The sequence below is a fragment of the Aotus nancymaae genome, unplaced genomic scaffold (genome assembly GCF_030222135.1).
Source record: "Aotus nancymaae isolate 86718 unplaced genomic scaffold, 86718_ANA_hifiasm-v0.15.2.pri h1tg000131l, whole genome shotgun sequence".
In the NCBI taxonomy this organism is placed as follows: Eukaryota; Metazoa; Chordata; class Mammalia; order Primates; family Aotidae; genus Aotus; species Aotus nancymaae.
The window spans coordinates 1,231,674-1,255,385 of NW_026988546.1; the positions used below are offsets into that span (position 1 = coordinate 1,231,674).

The 23,712-nt window shown below is 45.8% G+C and overlaps 1 protein-coding gene across 1 annotated transcript in view; it reads left to right on the forward strand.

Moving 5' to 3' along the window:
* Window positions 1–23,712, forward strand: part of FER1L5 (fer-1 like family member 5) — a 69,704-nt gene that overhangs the window by 3,532 nt on the left and 42,460 nt on the right. The window contains exons 3-16 of the mRNA XM_064371461.1: window positions 573–822; window positions 5,978–6,030; window positions 6,642–6,733; window positions 7,357–7,465; window positions 9,507–9,561; window positions 10,115–10,224; window positions 11,893–12,021; window positions 13,647–13,709; window positions 14,433–14,483; window positions 18,628–18,658; window positions 19,590–19,705; window positions 19,931–20,054; window positions 20,502–20,554; window positions 22,718–22,786. Of these exons, the coding sequence (XP_064227531.1) occupies window positions 738–822; window positions 5,978–6,030; window positions 6,642–6,733; window positions 7,357–7,465; window positions 9,507–9,561; window positions 10,115–10,224; window positions 11,893–12,021; window positions 13,647–13,709; window positions 14,433–14,483; window positions 18,628–18,658; window positions 19,590–19,705; window positions 19,931–20,054; window positions 20,502–20,554; window positions 22,718–22,786 (1,140 nt within the window). The 5' untranslated portion in view covers window positions 573–737. The remainder of the gene's footprint in view (window positions 1–572; window positions 823–5,977; window positions 6,031–6,641; window positions 6,734–7,356; window positions 7,466–9,506; window positions 9,562–10,114; window positions 10,225–11,892; window positions 12,022–13,646; window positions 13,710–14,432; window positions 14,484–18,627; window positions 18,659–19,589; window positions 19,706–19,930; window positions 20,055–20,501; window positions 20,555–22,717; window positions 22,787–23,712) is intronic.

A 23,712-nucleotide genomic window follows, 5' to 3' on the forward strand; every position in this document is an offset into this window, starting at 1 on the left:
TACTGTGGACAATAAGAGTTAAATGCCTCAGCTCCATCTTCATGCACAGAGCCTTGACAGCCATAAAGACAGCCACAGCAAAACTGCATTGGCTTCTTCGACGTTCCATATGAGCTCAGTAATTCAAAAGCCAATTTCCCTTTGTCAAAGAGGGACTCATATCTAAACTTAGTTTTTTGTTAGTAAAAAGGAGGCTTCCACATTAGGAAAAACATTCCCTGAGACTTCATAGGAACAGTCCTTGATTTTCCTATCCCTTTTCTCAGATCACTTCACTGTTTTCTTATTTTCTCATCTAAATTGTGTGACTTTGGCAATGATTCACTCCAGACAACTTGCTTATACAAAGAGAAAACATCAACCTTATGTCTGATCTTGAAATCAGAAGGACAGCAAGGAGGGTAGGAGTGGGGTGGGAAAAAAAAAAAAAACACCACACACCAAAAAAACAGCAGAATAGGACAAAAGAGAAAAGAGGGGATGAAAGCAGCCAGCTGGTTTTGTTTCTACAGGCCCAGTCACCTAAACCCTGTTCCTCCTCCCTCCTCTCTTTCCCATTAATTCCTCTCCAGAACCAAGAACACCCACCTTTGTGACATTCTCTCTGTTGCTAAGCAACAGACAGGAATGGGGCTCCATTTACCCCAGGATCCCTAGGAGAAGGCTTGGATTGAGGAGCTCCAACAAGGAAGCTGTGGAGCTGCAAAGGGAAGGAGGGAAGAAAGTAGATCTCCGAGATGCTGCGGCTTGTTGTGCAGTCGGCCAAGATTGACCCGCCACTGGCCCCCCTACCCAGGCCCTGCATGTCCATCGACTTCAGAGGTAAGAGCCTCCCTGGGTCCACATGGGAGAGAGGAGCCCCAAGAGGCAACATGCATTCAGTGAAAAAATAGGTGTATGGCACCCTACTACATAAAAGATGTTCTGTGTAACACAAAGTGGACAATTAGATGTCCAGCTCTCTCAAAACTTACTGCTATCATTTGATTGCAACTTCTCAGCCTCCCACTTTTCCTAGGGAATGGCTATGAGAAAAAGAGAAGACTAGTGCTTCTGGATCTTCTTCCATGACCTAAAGATGTGCCATAAACTAAGGTTTAAGAGAAAGTCCCTGCTTCCTCAGATTGTTGTGTGAGTTTAAAAACGTGTACAGCCACAGCTCTAAGTACAACTTCTAGTAAAAACTGCTTGATCATAGTAGTTCTGTTTGCAAGAGCTTTACAATCGACAAAGCCTTTCCATATGTACAATGATGTTTGCTCCTCACAGCAATTCCAGAGGTATATGAAGTAAGTTTTATTGTCACCACTTTTTTTTTTTTTGAGATGGAGTCTCGCCCTGTTGCCCAGGCTGGAGTGAATGGCACAATCTTAGCTCACTGCAACATCCGCCTCCCGGGTTCAAGCGATCCTCCTGCCTCAGCCTCCTGAGTAGCTGGGATTATAGGTGCCTACCACACGCCCAGCTAATTTTTGTATTTTTTGTAGAGATAGCATTTCACCATGTTAGCCAGGCTGGTCTAGAACTCCTGACCTCAGGCAATCCACCTGTCTCCACCTCCCAAAGTGCTAGGCTTATATGCATGAGCCACTGCACCTGGCCCATTTTTTTTTTTTTTTTTTTTTTTTTTTTTAGCTAAGAAAAAAGAGGCCAGGCACAGAGACTCACACTGGTAATCTCAACACTTTTGTAGGTTAAGGCAGGCAGATCACTGGAGGTCAGGAGTTCAAGACCACTGTGGCCAACACGGTGAAATCCCACCTCCATTAACAATACAAAAATTAGCTGGGTGTGGTGTTGTGCACCTGTTTTCCCAGCTACTTGGCAGGCTGAGGCAGGAGAATCTCTTGAACCCGGGAGGCAGAGGTTACAGTGAGCCAAGATTGCACCACTGCACTCCAGCCTAGTCAACAGAGCGAGATGAGACGCAGTCTTAAAAAAAAAGAAAGAGAGAGAGAGAGAGAGAAAGAGAAGAAAGAAAGAGGCTGGGAGTGGTAGCTCACGCCTGTAATCCCAGCACTTTGGGAGGCTGAGGTGGGCGGATCACGAGGTCAAGAGATTGAGACCATCCTGGCCAACATGGTGAAACCCCGTCTCTACTAAAAATATAAAAAAAATAGCTGGGCATGGTGGTGCGCGCCTGTAGTCCCAGCTACTCGGGAGGCTGAGGCAGAAGAATCGCTTGAACCCAGGAGGCAGAGGTTGCAGTGAGCCGAGATTGCGCCACTCCAGCCTGGCGACAGAGCAAGACTCCGTCTCAAAAAAAAAAAGAGAGAGAGAGAGAGAGAGAGAGAGAGAAGGGTGAAAGTCTGTAGGTGGAGATACGGGACCATGGATACAGGTAAATAGGTTTTACGGGGACTGTCGACAGGGAGAAAACCGGGCCCAGGAGAAAAGAGGACCCAGTAGTTCCTACAAGAGATGTGAGTAAAGAGTGAAATTTCTTTCGTTCTTTCTTTATTTTTTTTTTGAAAGAAAGAAAATGAAGAAGAGGAAGAAAAAGGAAGAGAAAGAGAGAGAGAGAATGGGAATATTGCTTTCTTGCCCAGGCTAGAATGCAGTTTAGAAATGGGTATTGAAAACCTCTTTTATACCAATAATTATACTTGATGTAGACAGGAAGGAATAAGGGAAGAAAATAACAAACAAGCAGCTAACCAATATTTCATTTAAACCTATGAAATGCTATGCAATTACTGAGGAGTGATTTACTTCCAATTATGTAGTCACTTTTGGAATAGGTGTGAGGTGGTAATGTATGTTTTGTGTATTTGAAGTGGAAAGTTCTGTAAATGTTTATTAAGTTTACTTGTTCCGGGTCTGAGTTCAAGTCCTGAATGTCCTTGTTAATTTTCTGTCTCGTTGATCTATAAAATCGTTAGCTCTTCTTGTTACATTGATCCTTTTGCCATTATGTAATGTCCTTCTTTGCCTCTTTTGATCTTTGTTGCTTTAAAGTCTACTTTATCAGAGGCGAGAATTGCATCTCCTGCTTTTTGTTTATTTGGTTTTTTTTACTCTCTGATTGGTTGATAAATCTTCCTCCTTCTCTTTGTTTTGAGTCTTTGCATGTGAGATGGGTCTGGATGCAGCATACTGATGGGTTTTGGCTTTTTATCCAATTAGAATATATATATAGGTTTAATACTGGCATTTGATGCTAGCTGGCTGTTTTGCCCATTAGTTAGTGTAAATTTTTCATTGTGTTAATGCTCTTTGCTTATTGATATATTTTTGGAAAGGCTGATATTAGTTGTTCCTTTATATGTATAGTGCTTCTTTCAGAAGCTCTTGTAAAGCAGGCCTGGTGGTGGTGAAGTCTCTAAGTACCTGTTTGTTCACAAAAGATTTAATTTTTCCTTCGATTATAAAGCTTAGTTTGGCTGGATAGGAAATTCTGGGTTGAAAGTTCTTTTCTTTAAGGATGATAAATATTGGTCCCCACTCTTTTCTGGCTTGTAGGGTTTCTGCTGAGAGATCTGCTATAAGTCTGATAGGTTTCCCTTTATGGGTAACCTGACCTTTCTCTCTGGCTGCCCTTAGTATTTTCTCCTTCATTTCAACCCTAATAAATCTGGCAATTATGTGCCTTGGGGTTGGTCTTCTTGAAGAATATCTTTGTGGTGTTCTCTGTATTACCTGGAGTTGAGTATTACCCTGCCTTGCCAGGTTGGAAAAGTTTTCCTGAATGATATCCTGAAGAGTATTTTCCAACTTGGATTCATTCTCTTCGTCACATTCAGGTACACCTATCAAATGTAAATTAGGTCTTTTCACATAGTCCCATATTTCCTGGAGACTTTGCTCATTCCTTTTCATCCTTTTTTCTCCATTCTTGTCTTCTCGTTTCATTTCACTGAGCTGGTCCTCGACTTCTGATATCCTTTCTTCTGCTTGGTCAATTCGACTGTTTAAACTTGTGCATGCTTCGCGAAGTTCTCGTGTTGTGTTTTTCAGCTCCATCAATTCACTTATATTCTCTAAATTGTCCATTCTCGTTAACATTTCGTCGAACCTTTTTTCAAGGTTCTTAGTTTCTTTGCATTGGGTTAGAACAAGTTCTTTTAATTCACAGAAGTTTCTTATCACCCACGTTTTGAAACCTGCTTCTGTTATTGGAACACACTCGTAATCTATTAAGCCTTGTTCCGTTACTGATGAGGAATTGCGATCCCCTGTAGAGGGAGAGGCATTCTGATTTTGAGTATTCTCTGCCTTTTTACGCTGGTTTCTTCCCTTCATTATATATTTGTCCGTCTGTCGTCTTTGTAATTACCGACTTTCTAACTAGGTCTCTGAGCTGACGTCCAACTTGTTGATTCCCAGCGCCGAAATCTGAGCAATCCACCGTGCTGGCCAAAATAGCGGTGTTAAGATTGATGGTGCTTTTCTGCCCGGGAATCTCCAGACTCTGCACCAACAACTGGCGCACTAAGGCGCCAGCAAAACCGCCACGCCAGCCACAAGAGTCGCCCTGGCGACCCGTGGGGCTCCTCTGCTGGGAATCTCCTAGTCCGTGAGCAACAAATATTTGTCTGAAAGTGTGGCGTCCTCTCGTTCTCTGCGCTTTCACTGGGAATTACGAGCCCGAGCTGCTAGTGATCAGCCATCTTGGATCTCTCTCTCAAAATTTCTTTATTTTATTTTTTTCTGTTCTGTGAAACTATGCTTGTTGAACATAGCAACATTCAGAGATTGAACATTTGAAACTCCAGGCTCACAAGGTGATACATGCTGATGTCCTCAGTCTACAGGTTTCAAGAGGAGTGTTGGGAGTTCAGGATGTATTTGCCCTGATTAATTTTACAGTTAGCCAGGCAAGGAACTAGCAGTTCTTCTCTGATTCTGAGCCATCTTCCCCACCACCTCATGAGCACCATCTTTCTCATTCCAGAAATATCTCCCACAAAGATATCGAGAACACAGAACCCTGGTTTCACCTACAGATTCTTATGATTACATGTTTATGTTTGATACTTTGTATTCCTTTTGTCCTTCCCAGCCTTTTCCTTCATATGCCATCCACTAACCTGCTTCCCTTCTTACTATTTGGAGGAGTTTTAGCCTGTTATGGATGTTTCAGAATGTCTTTGTTAGGGTATACTGGGCTTTGCTCCGGCAATAAATAAACCCTTACGTTTCAGTGGCTTAACAATGAAAGTTCACCTCTTGCTTACACCAAGTCCTGCGTGGATGGTACTGGTCAGACAGCTCTCCTAGGTAGCTCCTTCAAATGATAGTTTAAGGACTAGCCAGCCACTTACCCCTTGTGGCTGCAAAGTCAGCAGGTCACGAGGGTGGTTATGGGGAGAGGAGAGAGGAGAATGAAGAATCTCATGGAAATTAAGAACCAGACCTGGCAGTGGCAAATATCATACCCACATCCCATTCATCAGAGTGAGTCACGCAGCGCAACTTAGCTGCAAGACACTGAAAACTAATACTCTGGAAGAAAATGAAATGGGCCAGGCATGGTGGCTTTTGCCTGTAATGCCAACAATTTGGGAGGCTGAGGCAGGCAGATTGCTTGAGTCCAGGAGTTTGAGACCATCTTGGGTGACATGGTAAAACCCTGTCTCTACAAAAAAATACAAAATTTAGCCAAGCATGGTGGCCTGTAGTCCAAGCTACTTGGGGGTTGGGAGGATGGCTTGAGCCTGGGAGACAGAGGTTACATTGAGCCCAGATCATGCCACTGTACTCCAGCCTGGGTGACAGAGTGAGACCTCATCTCACAAAAAAAAAAAAAGAAAAAGAAAAACAAAGAAAATGAAATGAACATATAGCATTATCTGTCACACAGTGATAAAATCAAGAAATTTTGAACCCCCCCAAGAAAGAAAGAAGTGATATGATATCACACCTACCAATGTAGATTTGAAGTTTTCTTAGAGTGTCCTACTTCTCTTTACCCCACTCCAACCCAGACATTGAAATATTTCCTACCATCAATGCCAGTCTCTTGGTTTCTTTGCAGATGTCAAGAAAAGAACTAGTGTGGTGGAAGGGAATGAACCCGTGTGGAATGAGGTAGACACAAGGGCAAGCCCAGAAGAAGAAATGACAACCCCAACAGCAGGGGGGCAGGGATGGGGTCCAGGCAGCTACTCAGAGGTCTAGGGAGAGGACGGGCAACCTCAAAGACTTTCCTCAAGGCTGGGAATTTTGGCTTGGGGTAGTAGCCTCTGACCCGACAAGGCTGTGAAGGCCACACCTGCCCACGACTGTTCTTGGCCCTTCTCCCCCATCCTGGGGATGGACCATGGTATGGCCTATCAACTAGTCCAACTGGGCCATCTTGATGTTCCTAGAAGCCTGAAGCAGAGTGAAGGCTCCCTGTGTAGGACTCCTTCTCATCTGCCATCCCTCCATGCTACCCTTGCCCCATTCCCAATCCCCCAAACCCTTAATTCCCAACGTGCCCACGATACTGCAGTTCAAGCCACAGAAGCCCAGGTGGGATGCCCACACCTTGGTGAAAAGTAGCAAACGCCATCTCCTGAGGAAATTAGACATGAGGGAGTTTCCTCAGTCTTAAAGAAACACAGTGCCAGTCCGTTCCCCACGTCTTTCCTCATTTTCTAGAAACATGGGATGGGAAGGGCAGAGGAAGGATGCTGACCTCTCTATGTCCCCCACAGACCCTAATCTGGCACCTCTGGAACCGCCCCCTGGAAAATGACTCCTTCCTACAAGTCATGCTTCAGGACATGGGCTCACAAAAGAAAGAAAGGTGAGGCAGAGAGAGGCAGGAGGAGCCTAGCTCCTGCCCAACACAGCAGCATGTTATGTGACCCTTGTCTCTAATCCATAACTCACTCAGATGAAGGACCGGAACCCACTCCAGCCAGCTAAAGGGAAAAAAGAGGGGCAGTACTAAAAGGGTAGCCAAGGCAAGACTGCAAATCAGCTGGGACAGGAACTTGGGAACCCAGCAGCAGCTCTGTGCATCTGAAGCCACGAATCTCAAATTTCTGCTTCTCTTTACCCAACCCCTGCTTCTTATCACAGTCTCATCTAGTTCCCAGCTGAGACTCACATGCCCTGAGAATAAGGCTATGCCATCCCAGGTCAAAATTGCTAGGACAGAGAATCCTATTGGCCCAGCTCTAGCCAGGTGTCCACCCCTGGTCCAATCAACTGTTACTTGCCTAGAAGCCCCAAGACAGTTCCCAGAGCCAGGAGCCCTGGGCCCTGTGGTGGATGCCCAGCCCCACTGCATTCTTCTCCAGCCTCTCTCTCTGAGGACAGCACACCCCTGGTAGGAAACTGTCTCTAACTAAAGCCCTGCCTGTGAGAGAGGAGGACACCATTTCCCCTGGCTTATGATCTCACACCTGCTCCTTGTCTCCCCAGGTTCATTGGCCTAGCCACAGTGCTGCTCAAGCCATTGTTGATACAACCAAGTGAGGTCCTTTTGGTGAAGGACTTGACCCTGCTCAACCATTCTATGAAGCCCACAGATGTGAGTCAGGCCCAGGAAGGCCCAGGCATGGTGGCTGGAGGAATGGGGGCAGCTGGTGAAGTGCCCCACACCACAAGAGTGCTTCCTGCCCGGGGCCCCCATCACACTGCCTTCCTCTCCTGACCCCCACTCTTGCTGTCATCAGCAGATGAATTGATCTCCTTCCACAGGGAGTCAAGCACTGTGCTAGGCCCTATGGTACAAAACTGCCTGAAGCCCACAGTCTGTTGGAGTAAGCTCCACTCCCAGTGGCAGGCGCTCCAGTACACATGGGACAAGGTTCAGTAAAGCAAGGCCACTGGCTCAGGTCAGGAGGGAGCGAACGATTCCTCTCAGGAGGTCATGGACAGCTTTACAGAGAGGGTGATGTTTAAGACATATGGAAATGTAGGAAGACCACCCAAATGAGAACAAGTAAAGGCTAATTTATTCAGAGCTTCTGCTAGCAAGGGACTTGGCCATCATCATTTGTGTTTTGGCAGAGACTCAGAGGCAGGCAGGGGAGTGGAAGAGCTTCATAGTGGAAAGAATGGAAGGCTGCAGGTGTGCCCTGATTGGAGGCTATGGGGGAGTCCAAGGCAGGCTAACTAGAAATGGGGCCTCCCATGTGATCGGTTAGAGGGGCATGTTTGGCTCTCTCTAATTGGTCCCAAGTTGGAAGTGGGAACAAAAATTAAGGCAGCTGTCAGTTATTAATCAGGTCTTGGCCATTTGGAGCTGATCATTATTGTTTGGCTTCCTGGATTATTGCTAGAGACAGCAGTCTGACCTCCTACCAGTCTGACTCGGAGCAGGTTTGCTTCCTAGGCTGGTTACTGTAGATAACAGGTTGATTTCCTGGGCTGGTTGCTGCAGATATCAAGAAAAGAACTAGTGTGGATATGAGTTGGTTTTGTTTTGTTTTGTTTTGTTTTGTTTTGTTTTGTTTTTGAGACAGAGTTTTGCTCTTGTTGCCCAGGCTGGAGTGCAGTGGCATGACCTTGGCTCACCACAACCTCCGCCTCCCAGGTTCAAGCAATTCTCCTGCCTTAGTCTCCTGAGTAGCTGGGATTACAGGCATGCACCACCACACCTGGCTAATTTTGTAGTTTTAGTAGAGACCAGGGTTTCTCCGTGTTGGTCAAGCTGGTCTTGAACTCCCAACCTCAGGTGATCCACCCACCTCAGCCTCCCAAAGTGCTAGAATTACAGATGCGAGCCACCGTGCCTAGCCTGAGTCTTATTTTATATGTAGTTTGGCCATTGTCCATTTGTATACAAATAGTCCGTGACTCACAATTGTTGACTCATGGTCAACAATATTGTGTGGTTTATCAGGATGTGATTCATAAGTCAAGGAGTTTTCAGTCTGTCTGTCGAGTTGTAAGGAGGGGTATGAGTCTTCCCAATGGACAGGAGAGGAAGACCAGCCCAGCAGGGACATAAAGTGGGTGGAGCAGGAGGCAGGGTGAGGGAGGTTGTGCTGTACTATTGGCACATGGTGGGGGTAGGAGTAGGGGTGGGAGAGCTGAGGCTGTGTGGGCTGCGTGGGCTAGAAGTGAAAGGCCTTGTGGTCCACGCTGGTGAATTCTGACTTAACTTTGATCATTTAGACACTTAGGGGTCTGGATGCTGGGTGGGTAATGGGAGCACATGAAGGAAGGAGCTCAGTTAGAAGGCAGGAGTGTACAGGGGCTCCCACATGAGCTCATGAGATGCTGGGCTAGAGGAAGAGCTGCTAGCATCTGTGATCTGGGCTCAAGTCACCTCTTCCTCTCCTCCCCATCCTTCTGCATCCTCTTCTGCCACCATCATCACCATGTGGCTGCTTTATTCAGCAAGCATCCCCTCCATTGTAACCCATTGCTCTCTTCTCACCCATTTATAACCTCCCTCCACCCAGATTGTGCAGAGGCCAAATAGTGTGGCCCCATCCCATGGCTAGCATCAGGCCCCACACCAGGAGGACCAGGTGTGAACCCAACCCGGCTGCACAGGGCTTGAGTGCTCTGTCCAAGGATGGTGGGTTCTGGCTTACAGCTCCCCTGCCTTTGTCTTGCAGTGTACTGTCACCCTACAGGTGGACTACATAAGCAACCAGGATATTGAGAAAACAGGTATGTCCTTCCCTGGAGCTTACCCTTAAGGGCTTACCCTGCCCTGCTCCATGCACAGCTGGATGGGTTCTTGGGGACCTTCAAGACCCAGTCCTTGAGGCCTACAGAAGGAATGTGACCAGGCTAGGGTCCCTGGAAGCTACAGAGTCTAGAGGCCAGATCTCCAAACATCTGACTGATGTTTAAGACATATGGAAATGTAGGAAGACCACCCAAATGAGAACAAGTAAAGGCTAATTTATTATGCCCATTCATCATCTCTAGACATAAGACCTGTAAGATATAAAACATAAGTCTCCAAGAGGCTGCAGAGAGATGAGGATGGTCATCTCCAAGAGCCCCAGTGGGTGGAGTGGGGTCCAGGGATCTGTAGTTCCTGAGGGTGGAGGGGCCCATGGCAATGTTCTGGGGAGGACATGTGTCCCTGTTGGGGCCTCTTGGTCACGCTTTTAGTCAGGAGATGGTCATTGGGACAGAATGATGGAATGGGGAAAATGCCTTAAACCTCCTGGGCCCCAGGCCTCTGAGCCCACCCTGGACTGTGTCTCTCCAGGAGCTGAAGACTTCCTGGGCATAACGGCAAGAGAGACAGCCAGGCAGAAACTGATGGTCCCTGGCTCCACAGTGCACCGGGCTCTGTCCTCAAAGCCTCAGCACTTTCAGGTGAGGACCCTCCAGGTTGCAAATTCATGTAACCCACCTGACACCCTTGTTTGCTGTGTTCCCAGGTCATCCTCACCCCTTCCCAAGGTCATGGTAGAAGGGCAGAGCTTCAGACCCAGCTTCAGGCCCTCAGATATTCGCCATATCCCCTGCTCCTCCCATGGCCGTTCCGGAAACTTCTGCCTGTAGCTGAAGCCACATAACTCCAGTGAGGCAGTAGGAGGGTCAGCTGTGCACTGGCAGGCCCTGGTACCTGCTAGGAAAGCAGCACAGATGACAGGGATCCTGCCCTCCCAGAGCCCTCGGGTTGTTGGCAAAACAAAGTGGGGCACAGACAAAGTTAAATTAACTGCACAGGAGAGGCTGGGGACTGTCTGACCTGAGGGGACCTATGGGAAGGTCCACATTTCCATGTGAATTCAGGAACCCTCATCCCACGGCTTATCAAATTCCCTCTGGCTTCTAGCCTGTGGCCTAACATTCCTGCCATGGTTTTACCTGCTCCCCAGCCTGCTCCTTGCCCAGGAGGCTGGGAGTCTCCTGGACCACTCCTCTTCCTGTATCCAGGCAGTGGCCAAGTCCTAGCTTTTAACATCACCCAGCTGCTCCCATTTCTCCCTCACCACTTCCATTCCCTGGCCTGAGCCACCACCATCCATTCCCTGGACCACATGAGAAGCCTTCTCCTGAACTCCCAGCCTCCAGCTCTCTCTGTCCATTCTTCAACCAAAGTGGCCTTTCAAAAATGTCACTCTTTTGTTTTGTTTTTTTGAGGCGGAGTCTTGCTCTGTCGCCCAGGCTGGAGTGCAGTGGTATGATCTTGGCTCACCGCAACCTCCCCTCCCAGGTTCAAGTGATTCTCCTGCTTCAGCCTCCTGAGTAGCTGGGATTACAGGTGCACACCACCATGCCTAGCTAATTTTTGTATTTTTAGTGGAAACAGTCATGGGGTTTCACCATGTTGGTCAGGCTGGTCTCCAACTCCTGACCTCATGAACCACCCATCTCAGCCTCCCAAAGTACTGGGATTACAGTCGTGAGCCACCTCGCCCGGCCAAACATGTCACTCTTATCATGCCAAGCACCTTCTTCAAAAGCCCCAGTGTCCTCCGCACAAGATCCAGTTCCTTTTACAATGGCTTCCGGGCCCTTAATAACCCAAGTCTGTCTCTCCAAATCCATCTCCTCCTAGCCTCCTCCAGTGAATTGTCTCTCTTCACTGTGGCTAGAGCTAAAATGTTTTCTTTCATTTTCTTTTCTTTTATTTTTCTTTCTTTCTTTTTTTTTTGAGACTGAGTCTTGCTCTGTTGCCCAGGCTGGAGTGCAGTGCCATGATTACAGCTGACAGTCTAGACCTCTGGGCTCAGGTGATCCTCCTACCTCAGCCTCCCAAGTAGTTGGGACTATAGGCATGCACCACTATGCCAAGCTAACTTTTTTGTATTTTTTGTAGAGACGGGGTTCTGTCATGTTGCCCAGTCAATCTGGTCTCAAACTCCTGGGCTTAAGCAATTCTCCCACCTCAGCCTCCCAAAGTGCTGGGATTACAGGCATGAGCCACTCACTGCACCTCACCTAGAACGTTTTCTTATCAGAACAATTTTGTCCCAGCTGGAGAAGGTGGGGCCAAGGCCTTCAATATCAGCTCCCCATGTGTTCTCCTCTTAGGTTCGAGTAAAGGTGTTTGAAGCCCGACAGCTCATGGGCAACAACATCAAACCAGTGGTGAGGGTGTCCATTGGAGGCCAGCAGCACCAGACACGTATCAAGATGGGAAACAACCCTTTCTTTAACGAGGTGGGCTGAACAGGGCATATCAGGCAAGGAGCCAGCCAAGGGCTGGGTATTCCCAGCGGGCAGCTGTCAAGCTTGCTCCTTGACTAGGGTATCTTCATGTGTTTGTTCCACAAGCATTTACTGAGGGCCAAGCACTGAAAATACAGAACAGAATAATTCAGAGCCCTGCATCTGAGGAGCTGGTGGACTGGTGGGGGCATAGCTCATGATCCCATAAACAATTACAATGGGGCAGATCATGGTTGATAGAGGTTTTGGGGCATTGTTATTGGAATCTTGTAGCACAGACCCAGACCACATACATCCCATTGCTGCTGGAGCCTCAAATTGTAGCACTGTCTGATACACAGTAGGTACTCCATAAATACTTGCTGAATTAATTAGTAAATGAACAAATAAAAGATAAAAGCAGAGTGGAAGCTGGGAGGAATAAGTGAGTAATGAGGCTGGGGGTGGTGGAGAGGACTCAGAAGGGCTCCAGCAACTCTGAAGGAAGATTTTACCAGGAAAAGATAGACAGGATGAGAAAAGATAATTCAGGAAAAAGTGATGGTGTTTTCAAAGCCCTAGAAGCAAGCAAGCTGCAGACTTGACAGCAGAACTATAGCTATGTGTGTGGCTGGAGGAGACTGGTTGGAGGGGAGCCTTCAGTGCGGGCTGGGGTCCCATCCTGGACAGCACGTAGGAGCCATGGAGGACTTAAGCAGGGGAGTGACAAGCCTAGGTTTGCATTTGGGAAAAGAGTTTCTGGCTGCCACGGAGAGCAGAGACAGAGTGGACTGGCAGGGCAATCTAGAAGGAGATGTGAGCTCAAATCTCCATCCTGGGCAGCTAGCTAGGCCCTGAGTTCTCCAGGGATCTCCTAACCTTCCCCATTCTGGGCAGTAAACTCTCCAGGAGGCTGGGCACAGTGCCTCACACCTGTAATTTCTAGCACTTTGGGAGGCCCTGTTGGCTGGATCACCTGAGGTCTGGAGTTTGAGACCAGCCTGACCAATATGGCAAAACCCTGTCTCTTTCGTAAAAATACAAAAATTAGCCAGACGTGATGGCAGGTGCCTGTAATCCCATCTATTCAGGAAGCTGAGACAGGAGAATCATTTGAACCTGGGAGGTGGAGGTTGCAGTGAGCTGAGATTGCACCACTGCACCCCAGCCTGGGTGACAGAGCAAGACTCTATCTCAAATAAATAAATAAATAAATAAAACCCTCCAGGAGCTCAGGAGGCCTCTGCTTCTGAAGTGTAAGAGTAGTAGTGGCACAAGTTGAGTATCCTTTACCCAAAATGCTTGGTATCAGAAGTGTCTTATATTTCAGATTTTTTTTGGATTCTGGAATATTTGTATTATACCAGTTCAGCATTCATAATATGAAAAGCTGAAACCCAGAATGCTCCAGTGAGCATTTCCTTTGAGGGTCGTGTTAGCACTCAGAAAGTTTCAGATTTTGGAGCATTTTGGATTTCAGATTTTTGGATTAGGAATACTTAACCTGTACTTATAAAACCATTAAGAGGGTAAAGTTGTGGGAAGAAGCACATTATTCTGAGCTTTCAGGTTTACTGAGTGCTTGTGTGAAGCGGTGGAAGAAATCATCCACTCTACCCCAATTCTTTCTGCCTCAGATCTTCTTCCAGAATTTTCATGAGGTTCCTGCAGAGTTCTTTGATGAGACCATCTTAATCCAGGTGAGGAGCCAAACTGGTCCCCAGCAAAGTGTGTTTCTTGTCCCATTTCAATACTGGGAACCATTGCAACTTCCAGCCTTAGAACCAGGGTCACTTCAAATTGTCTTCTGATCCCCACCACTTTCTTCAACCCTTGGCACACAGATTCCTGATTCATTCAACAAACGTTACGGATTCCCAACTGCCAGGCCCTGAACTGGGTGCCAAGGTGAACAAGGCTGCCCCTTCCCATATGCCAATATTCTCAAGCCACCAAAGGCCCCTCCAAGTGGAATACTCTATTCCTTAACCAGAGGGAGCCCAGTAACAATGATAAACATGTGGTTATCAGGTGCCTACTGTGTGCCTAGCACAGGGCTAAGGAGAACAAAGAGGCCTCTTCTTTTGAAGAGTTCACATGTTCTTGGGAACAAAGGCACAGAGGAAACAACCAGGAGAGCATGTAATGGATAAAGTTAAGTGCAACACCTTGCTTTGGGTTGACTTGGGGCAAGGAAATTGGCCTCTCTGATCAATTTCCTCATCAGTAAAATGGAACTAAAAATCTGAACATCACAGGGTTCCATTGAGGGTTCAATGAGAAAACCCATGTGCAAGTGTCAGCCATTAGGAAGCATTCAAGACATTGGGAGATCCTGGATGGGCCTTTGCTATTCCTCTTACAGGAGTTGAGGGAAATTGGGATTGTGAATAATTAAAATATTTCCAGGAACTTCCTTGCAGGTGGTAAACTCCTCAGCAATGAGATACAAAGCAGAGATCGGGAGATTTCAGGTGAGTACTGTACATGGGAGGAGATTTGGTGAAACAGTACATGGGAGGAGATTTGGTGAAACAGTTATAATAGAGACCCACACTGGGCTCCATGCCCAAGTCTAGGAAAAGGACTTGGATTTTCACACAAAAAGATCCAGACTTGGATCCACCTACCAGCTGAGTGACTTAAACAAGTTATTCTGAGCCTCTACATCCTCATCTATAAAAGGCGGATAATAATATACTCAATCTGGAAGGTGATTGTGAGGATTAAAGTATATAACATTTATGAAAGCTCAGGGCGCCATGTTGAATTCTCTATACCCATAATACTGTGGACACAGTTCAAATCTCTGCCTCCAGAAAGTAAAAGTAAAGGAACCAAAAGGTCAACCTACATGTTACAGAAACTCAGAAAGATTGCTACCTGTGAGGGCAGAGTGAAAAGATGTGATTTAGAAAGACAGGCTGAGATTAGGAGAGTTTACAGTTATGATGGGCTAAACTAAGATTCGCCAAATCCAAAAGATTCTCCAAATCCAAAAGGTAGATTGCTAGGTTAAATACGGGATGCCTGGTTACATTTAATCTTAGATAAACAACAAATACATTTTAAATATAAGTATGTCCCAATTATTACATGGCTTCTCACCAATTATTGCAGGGGAAATATGTGTATTAACAAAGTGGTAATTGTTTATCTGAAATTTTAAGTGGACATCTTCTATTTTTATTTACTAAATCTACAATGTTAGCAAAGGGGCACCACCCTTGCAAAAGGCAAAAAAAAAAAAAAAAAAAAAAAACCCACACACACACTCACAAAAAAAAAACACAGAGGGAGAAAGAGATTCTAGAAATTTTAGATGGTAGGAGGTAAAAATTGTTGTGCTCTTGACAAAGGCCATTGCATGATTTCCAGACAATGACCAACGACATAAACTGACCAAGTTATAGAGGTCAGAGAAAACCTGAGCTTGACTGAGCTTCTTATTTTTTCTTTTTGAGACTGGATCTTGCTTGTCATCCATGCTGGAGTGCAATGGTGCAATCATGGCTCACTACAGCCTCAAACTCACAGGCTCAAGCAATCCTCCCACCTCAGCCTCATAAGTAGCTGGGACTACAGGTGTGCGCCACTGCACCTGGCTAATTTTAAAATTTTTTTGTAGTGAATGGGTCTCACTATGTTACCCAGGCTGGTCTAGAACTCTTGGGCTCAAGCCATACTCCTACTTCAGCCTTTCAAAGTGCTAGGATTACAGGCATGTGTCTACCACACCCAGCCAAGCGTTTTTTTTTCTTTTTATTTTGGTATCATGAACTCCCATATCCTTATCACTCAACTTCACCAGTTCACAGTCAATTGTGTTTTACCTCCACCAGCTCCCTTTCCCTTTACAACTGGATTATTTGGAATCAAATCTCAGGCATTATATCATTTTATCTTTCTACATTTCAGTATGTATTGCAAAAACATAAGGATTTTATTAAGCATAACCACGTACAATTATCACATCTAAAAACCTTTATAATTCCTAGGTAGAATTAAATACCTAGTCAGTTCAAATTCCCTTAACTGTTTTACATATTTCTTTTACAGTTTGTTCAAATCAGGATTCCAGGGTGGGTGCGGTGGCTTATACCTGTAATCCCAGCACTTTGGGAGACTGAGGCGGGTGGATCACCTGAGGTCAGGAGTTCTAGACCAGCCTGGCCGACATGGTAAAACCCCATCTCTACTAAAAATACAAAATTAGCTGGGCGTGATGGCACATACCTGTAATCCCAGCTACTCAGGAGGCTGAGGCAGGAGAATCATTTGCACCCAGGTGGCAGAGGTTGCAATGAGCCAAGATAGTGCCACTGCACTCTAGCCTGAGAGACAGAGAGAGACTCTGTCTCAAAAAAACGAAAACAAGGCCGGGCGTGGTGGCTCACACCTGTAATCCAAGCACTTTGGAGGCCAAGGTGGGCGGATCACCTGAGATCGGGAGTTCAAGACCAGCCTGACCAACATGGTGAAACCTCGTCTTTAAAAAATAAATAAATAATAAATTAAAATTTTTTTTAAAAAAAGTAAAAGGGCTGGGCGCAGTGACTCACACCTGTAATCCCAGCACTTTGGGAGGCCGAGGCAGGCGGATCACGAGGTCAAGAGATCGAGACCATCCTGACCAACATGGTGAAACCCCGTCTCTACTAAAAATACAAAAAAAAATTAGCTGGGCATGGTGGCATGCGCCTGTGGTCCCAGCTACTTGGGAGGCTGAGGCGGAAGAATCACTTGAACTCAGGAGGCAGAGGTTGCAGTGAGCCGAGATTGCACCACTGCACTCCGGCCTGTGACAGAGCAAGACTCCATCTCAAAAAAAAAAAAAAAAAAAGGAAAAAACAAAAACAAAAAACAAATTAGAATTCCAAACCAGGTCCATTCATTGCAAGTGGTTAATATGCATTTTAGTTTCCTTTTACTCTGTTGGTCTTCTCTGCTCTCCTCACTTCCTCTTTTTCTAAAATTTGCAACTTATTTGTTAAAGAAACTGTGTAGTTTGGACCTGTAGCATTTTCTCCAGTCTGAACTTTGCTGATTTCATCTACAGGGGATCATTTTGCATTCTCCCACCCCATTTCCCCATCTAAAGTTTAAATCAGTCTGGGCCAATTAGTTGGCAAAGTGACTTCAGCAGAAGGCACAGAATGTCTGTTGGTCTCTCTTTTTTTGTTGTTAACAGCTATTGATGACTGCCTGGATCTGTTGCTTCGTTAGACTAGGTGATTGAGTTTTTGTTCTGTTTTATTTATTTTATTTTATTTTTTGAGACAGAGTCTTGCTCTGTCATCCAGGCTTGAGTGCTGTGGTGCGATCTCGGCTCACTGCAGCCTCCGCCTCCCAGGTTCAAGCAATTCTCCTACCTCAGCCTCCCGAATAGCTGGTATTACAGGTGTGCACCCCAACGCCCGGCTAACAGGTGTGAGCTACTGCACCCTGTGGTGTATGTTTAACTTTTTAAGGAAATTTTCTAAAAAAAATTTTTTTCCAAAATTCCAAACAGGTTCTGTTATTGTACATGCCCACCAGCAGTGTATTAGAGTTCCAGTTGCTCCACATTCTCCATAGTACTTGATCTAGTCTATCTATTTTAGTCATTCTAATGGTGTGTAGTAGTATTTTATTGTGATTTTAATTTAAGCCTTCCTAATACTAATGATGTTGAGCATCTTTTCATGTGCCTGTCATCTGTTTGTTTTCTTTGGTGAAATGTCTGTTCGAATCTTTTGCTTGTTTTCATTGGATTTTTGTTTTCTAACTATTGATATATGATTTGCAAATATTTTCTTCCAGAATATGACAGCCCTTTCATTTTCTTAACAGTGTCTTTCAAAAGCAGACATTTTTCTTTTTTTTTCATATATATATATATATATATATATATATATATATATATATATACACATTTAGAGACGGGGTTTCACCATGTTGGCCAGGGTGGTTTCTATCTCTTGACCTCATGATCCGCCCGCCTCGACCTCCCAAAGTGCTGGGATTGCAGGCGGGAGCCACCACGCCCAGCCGAAAGCAGACATTTTTCATTGTGATGAAGTCCAATTTATCAAGCTTTTCTTTGATGGGTTGTGCTGTGTTGCTGTAATAAGAACACATTATGGGTGGCTATAATGTTCCGTAACAACTTGCCCCACATACATCACTTTCCATCCCAAGCCACATTCCTCAAACCGAGGTAAGAAACTATCTCCAAGAGGAAAGATAAAAACTGTGGTTTCTTTGTCAACTCCTGCCTCTTACCTTTACCATCCTCTTCCCCCAGGACTGGTGAGTCCCTTCCCTGACCCAGGGGTAGGGTAGAGTCAGGGCTGTGTTGGTCAAGAGGGTGGCACAGCATAGTGTTAAGGACCTTTTCCATGCAGCCTTTCTCACTGACTGGTTGTAAGACTTTGGGCACCTCTCTCAAACTCAGTGTCTTCCTCTGCAGATTAGAGGTGATAATGGGCCTACCTTCCAGGCTGCTGTAAAGATGAAAAGAGTTAGGGCAGAGAACACGCTCAAGCACCAGCAGCTAGTAGTATTCTCAGGTTAGCTGGTGTTACAAATCTTGGCTGGAGGCCCTAACTAATCCTCACTCCACTCTTGTCTTTTCAGACAGATATTGGGTTTATCTACCATTCTCCAGGTAGGTAACACTTATGGCAAATATTTATGTCTTCTGAGAAAAATCAGGCCAGGGGTCAGAATACCTTAAAATCCCTATATGTCTAACACAGAGGTGGAGGGGAGTATTAGAGGTAAATTATTTTCTGTATTTGATAATTGTTTACTGTATATTGTGGCATTTTTATTTTATTTTATTTTATTTTTTGAGATGGAATCTCACTCTGTCGCCCAGGCTAGAATGCAGTGGCACAATCTTGACTCACTGCCAACTGGGTTCAAGCGATTCTCCTGCCTCAGCCTCCTGAGTAGCTGGGATTACAGGCATGCACCACCACACCTGGCTAAATTTTATATTTTTAGTAGAGACATGGTTTCACCATGTTAACCAGGCTGGTCTTGAACTCCTGACTCAGGTGATCCGCCCACTTGAGCCTCCCAAAGTGCTGGGATTACAGGTGTGAGCCACCATACCCGGCCTATTTTACTTTATAATAATAATATCTTTCTCTGAAAAACTCAGGACATACTTTTGGGTCAAATGCTGGCCTTCTATTACAATCCTGGCATAGATTTCTATTTTTTGAGGCCAGTATTGGGAGATTCAAGTTTGAGTGGAAGTTTCCCCCTTACCTGGCTATAACGTACACACCAGGTTGAGGAAAATGCTTGCCTCTACAGTGTCTGGTTCCAGACCAGGCCACAGTGAGAACAGTAGGTTCCCAAGGCATAAACAGGGGTCCCTGTTTCCTAGAGGCAACAGCTGGTAGCCTCGTGAGCACACTGTCATTGCTTCATGGTGTGAGTGACTCCCCTTTTTCTCTGCCGCTGGATAGAAAACAGAATGCCTGAGACATATTTCCACCTCCCCCTCCTCCTTAAACAAAGACTGCTTTCAGGGGAGAGGGAAGGAGACTGGAGGCGGATCTCCCATGGCCCTTCTGCCTCTCCAGGTCACACACTCCTAAGGAAATGGCTAGGCCTCTGCCAGCCAAATAACCCCAGCAGTGGTGTGAGAGGCTACTTGAAAGTCACCATCTGTGCCCTCGGTGTGGGAGATCAGGCCCTGGTGAGCTGCCCCTAATACCCCATGAATCTTTCCTGGCTGCCTCCTGGGGGTACCCCTGGGCCCCACCCTGGACATTGACCATTACCTCTCTCCTTTGTCTGCTACATCACTGCAGGGTTGTCCCATCCCCCCTGCATCAAGTGGGAGGTTGGGGAAGCAAAGTCTGGTGGCTTTGCCTGTGACCTTCCCATGACCTTGACCATATCAGCTCTCTGGTCTTTCCAGGTAGATCAAAAGTTGCTCTATGGGGCTGATGACACCGATATTCAGATCTTCCAGTCAGCAGCAGTCCCGATCAACATGGCTTACTTACAGTTCTTCATCTACTGTGCAGAAGACCTTCACCTCAGTTAGAGTCTGGGTGCAAGGGAGGGAGCAGCCCTGAGGTTCCCTACACAGTGGTACCCTGGATCCTCATGGAGTTTCCTCATTCCTTTTCACACTAAGCTAAGATTTGGGGTAGGGGGACAGAGTGAGACTGGAATGCCCTAAGACTTGTCCTATGGAGGTGCCATGGACACTCTTTCAAATGGGCCTCACACCCACAGCCTGTATATGATGGCCAGATGCAGACTCAAGGCTCCCTATGTCCCCCCACCCCATCCCACTGTGTGGAAGAAGAAGGGGCACAGTGGTAACTAGAGACAGGTCTGCCCAGGGGGCATCCCTCTAAATTATAAAGGAGGGTTTCCAGTTGTTCTATCCTATTTCAACTGTTTTCAGTTGTTCTACCCTATTTCCTCCTCCTGAAAAAATATGCTGCTGGCTCAGATGTCTTTTAACTTCTTGTTCATAGAGAAACACCAGTCAGTGAATCCTCAGTTGGAGGTGGAACTAATTGGGAAAAAGGTAAGTGTAGAAATGTTCTGAGACCTAGAGAGATTGGCACCTAGAAAAAGTAATGTGGGCTGGGCGAGGTGGCTCATGCCTGTAATCCCAGCACTTTGGGAGGCTGAGGTGGGCAGATCACAAGGTCAGGAGTTCAAGACCAGCCTGGCCAATATAGTGAAACCCCATCTCTACTAAAAATACAAAAAAATTAGCCAGGCATAGTGGCGTATGCCTGTAGTCCCAGCTACTCGGGAGGCTGAGGCAGGAGAATTGCTTGAACCTAGGAGGCAAAGGTTGCAGTGAGCCAAGATCACATCACTGCACTCCAGCCTGGGTGACAGAGTAAGACTCTGTCTCAAAAAAAAAAGAAAAAAGAAAAAGTAGTGTGGAGGAGGAGAGTGGCCCAGTGGGCAAGACCACAGGAATCATCTCCCAGTAACCCACTGAGGGCAGCATGCACCCCTGCACCTGGAACTCTGTGCAGGTAGAGGCCATGTTTTATTCTCTGCATGCCAGATGCCCCCCAAAACCCAAATACACGTGGAAGAATGAGTGGCTGAATGAAACATGGCAATAAGTGAACATTAAAACTGTCGCCATCCCTCTGGGCCTCAGTTTCTTCATGTGTAAATGAAGGTTCTGGGCAAGAGAGTTGCTGACATTCCATGAACTTCTATGGATGTGGAATAGCATTTTCTAAAGTGTGCTGATGGGTGCCATGGGTAAAAAAGGGTCATATGTTCAAATTTGGAGAATGCTTGCTTAAAGTTAAATAGATTTGTCTCCAATTCACCAAGCATAATTTTTGCCATATTCTATTTGTTGCAAGCAAGTCATTAAATCTGGCCCACACATAAGAAGGGAGAAATTAATCCCTTTTTTTTTTTTTTTTCGGGAAGGAGTTTCACTCTTGTTGCCCAGGCTGGAGTGGAATGGCACAATCTCGGCTCACCGCAACCTCCACCTCCCAGGTTCAAGTGATTCTCCTGTCTCAGCCTCCTGAGTAGCTGGGATTACAGGCATCAGCCACCACACCTGACTAATTTTGTATTTTTAGTAGAGATGGGGTTTCACCATGTTGGTCAGGCTGGTCTTGAACTCCTGACCTCAGGTGATCTGCCTGCCTCAGCCTCCCAAAGTGCTGGGATTACAGGTGTGAGCCGCTGCTCCCTTTCAATTTCTATTTTTTGAAGGGAAGAGTACCAAAAAATATTTAAAACCACCATATTATTTCCCAGTGAGTGGTTGGATACCCCCAAAGCTAGGTTAAATGTTCTCGGGTGGTAAGTGACACACATTTTTCAAAAGTTTGATACTTCTGTATTCATCTTAGTGTACCTTAAAAAGTTTAATAAGGTCAAGTATCATTAATTCAAGAAAGATGTTCAGGACAAAAAAAAAAAAGAAAGAAAGAAAATAAGGTCAAGTATCACTTGGTTTCGTAGATACCACTGATTAAAGATGAAGTCAGCCGGGCATGGTGGCTCACGCCTGTAATCCCAGCACTTTGGGAGGCCGAGGTGGGTAGATCACGAGGTCAAGAGATTGAGACCATCCTGGTCAACATGGTGAAACCCAGTCTCTACTAAAAATACAAAAAAATTACTGGGCATGGTGGCGCGTGCCTGTAATCCCAGCTACTCAGGAGACTGAGGCAGGAGAATTGCCTGAACCCAGGAGGTGGAGGTTGCGGTGAGCCGAGATCACACCATTGCACTCCAGACTGGGCAACAAGAGCGAAACTCCATCTCAAAAAAAAAAAGAAAAAAAATGAAGTCAATTGATGGTTTTAAAAGAGGTATGCTGCCGCCATTAGCTGTGTTTTTGCCCATTTTTCTTTTGGGATCTTAAATTTATCTAACAAAGTCTATGTGTATATACTCATATATTAAGGTTAATAGCCCTATATCAATTTAAAAATGAAGTCTACTTAAAGCTGACTTAAGGAAAAATATGAGGAATCTGAATGTGGCAAACACTTCAGATAAACACACAAAGGACTGATGCTATTGCTACTGAGAAGTTGTGCAGGTGTCTTGAGAGTAGGGATTAGCCCAAGCACCTCTGTGCTGTAGACAGTATCTGCTGGGGGTGGGGGCTGGACAGGAAGAGCTGGAAGGTGAGGCCAGTGGAGGGAGGAGGGGGGTAGGCTGGCACCAACACTGCTTTGGGACATTCCAGCTCAGGACACACATGCAGACCCAAACCGACAACCCGATATGGAACCAGATCCTGACCTTCCAGATTCAGGTACAGTGCTTCCATCATGCCCGCCCTTCTCCCACATCCCCCAACGTAGAAAGGAAGTTTGGATGTTTGTGTGGGGGTGAAGACAGAAGGTGGGGGCCGAGAAGCACATCAAGGGGTACTCTGCCTGATAGGGAGCATGAGGAAGCCCAGGACATATTATGGAAAACTCTACTTTTTACAGCTTTACTGAGGTATCATTGACATACAGTGACTTGTACATATTTAAAATGTACAATTTGGCCAGGCACGGTGGCTTATACCTGTAATCCCAGCACTTTGGGAAGCTGAGGCAGGTGGATCACTTGAGCTCTCCAGTTCAAGACCAGCCTAGCCAACAATGGTGATACCTGACTCTACTAAAAAGATAAAAATTAGCCAGGTGTGGTGGCATGCACCAGAGGGTGAGGCAGGAGAATTGCTTGAACCCAGGAGGTGGAAGTTATAGTGAGCTAAGCCCAGGTAGTATCACCGACTTATCTGAGCAAACACTTCAGCTAAGTAGGTGATAACAGCCTGTTGACCAAGCCGGAGCCACTGCACTCCAGCCTGCACAACAGAGGGAGACTCGGTCTCAGAAAAATAAAAAATAAAAAAGAAAGAAAGAAAGAAAATGTATAATTTGATACATTTTAAAATATGTACACATCCAGGAAACCCATCATCACAATCAATAAAATGAATATATCATCCCCAAAAGTTGCCTAATGCCCCTTGGGAATCCCTCCCTGTGATTCCCATTCCACCCCCTCTCATCCCCAGGCAACCACCAATCTGCTTTCTAGTTATTACATATTACCTTGCATTTACTAGTATTTCATAGAAATGGAATCATTCAGTAAGTACCCTTATTTGTCTGACTTCTTTCACTCAACACAATTATTCTGAAATTCATCCATGCAGTTGCTGTGTATTAGTGATTGATTCCT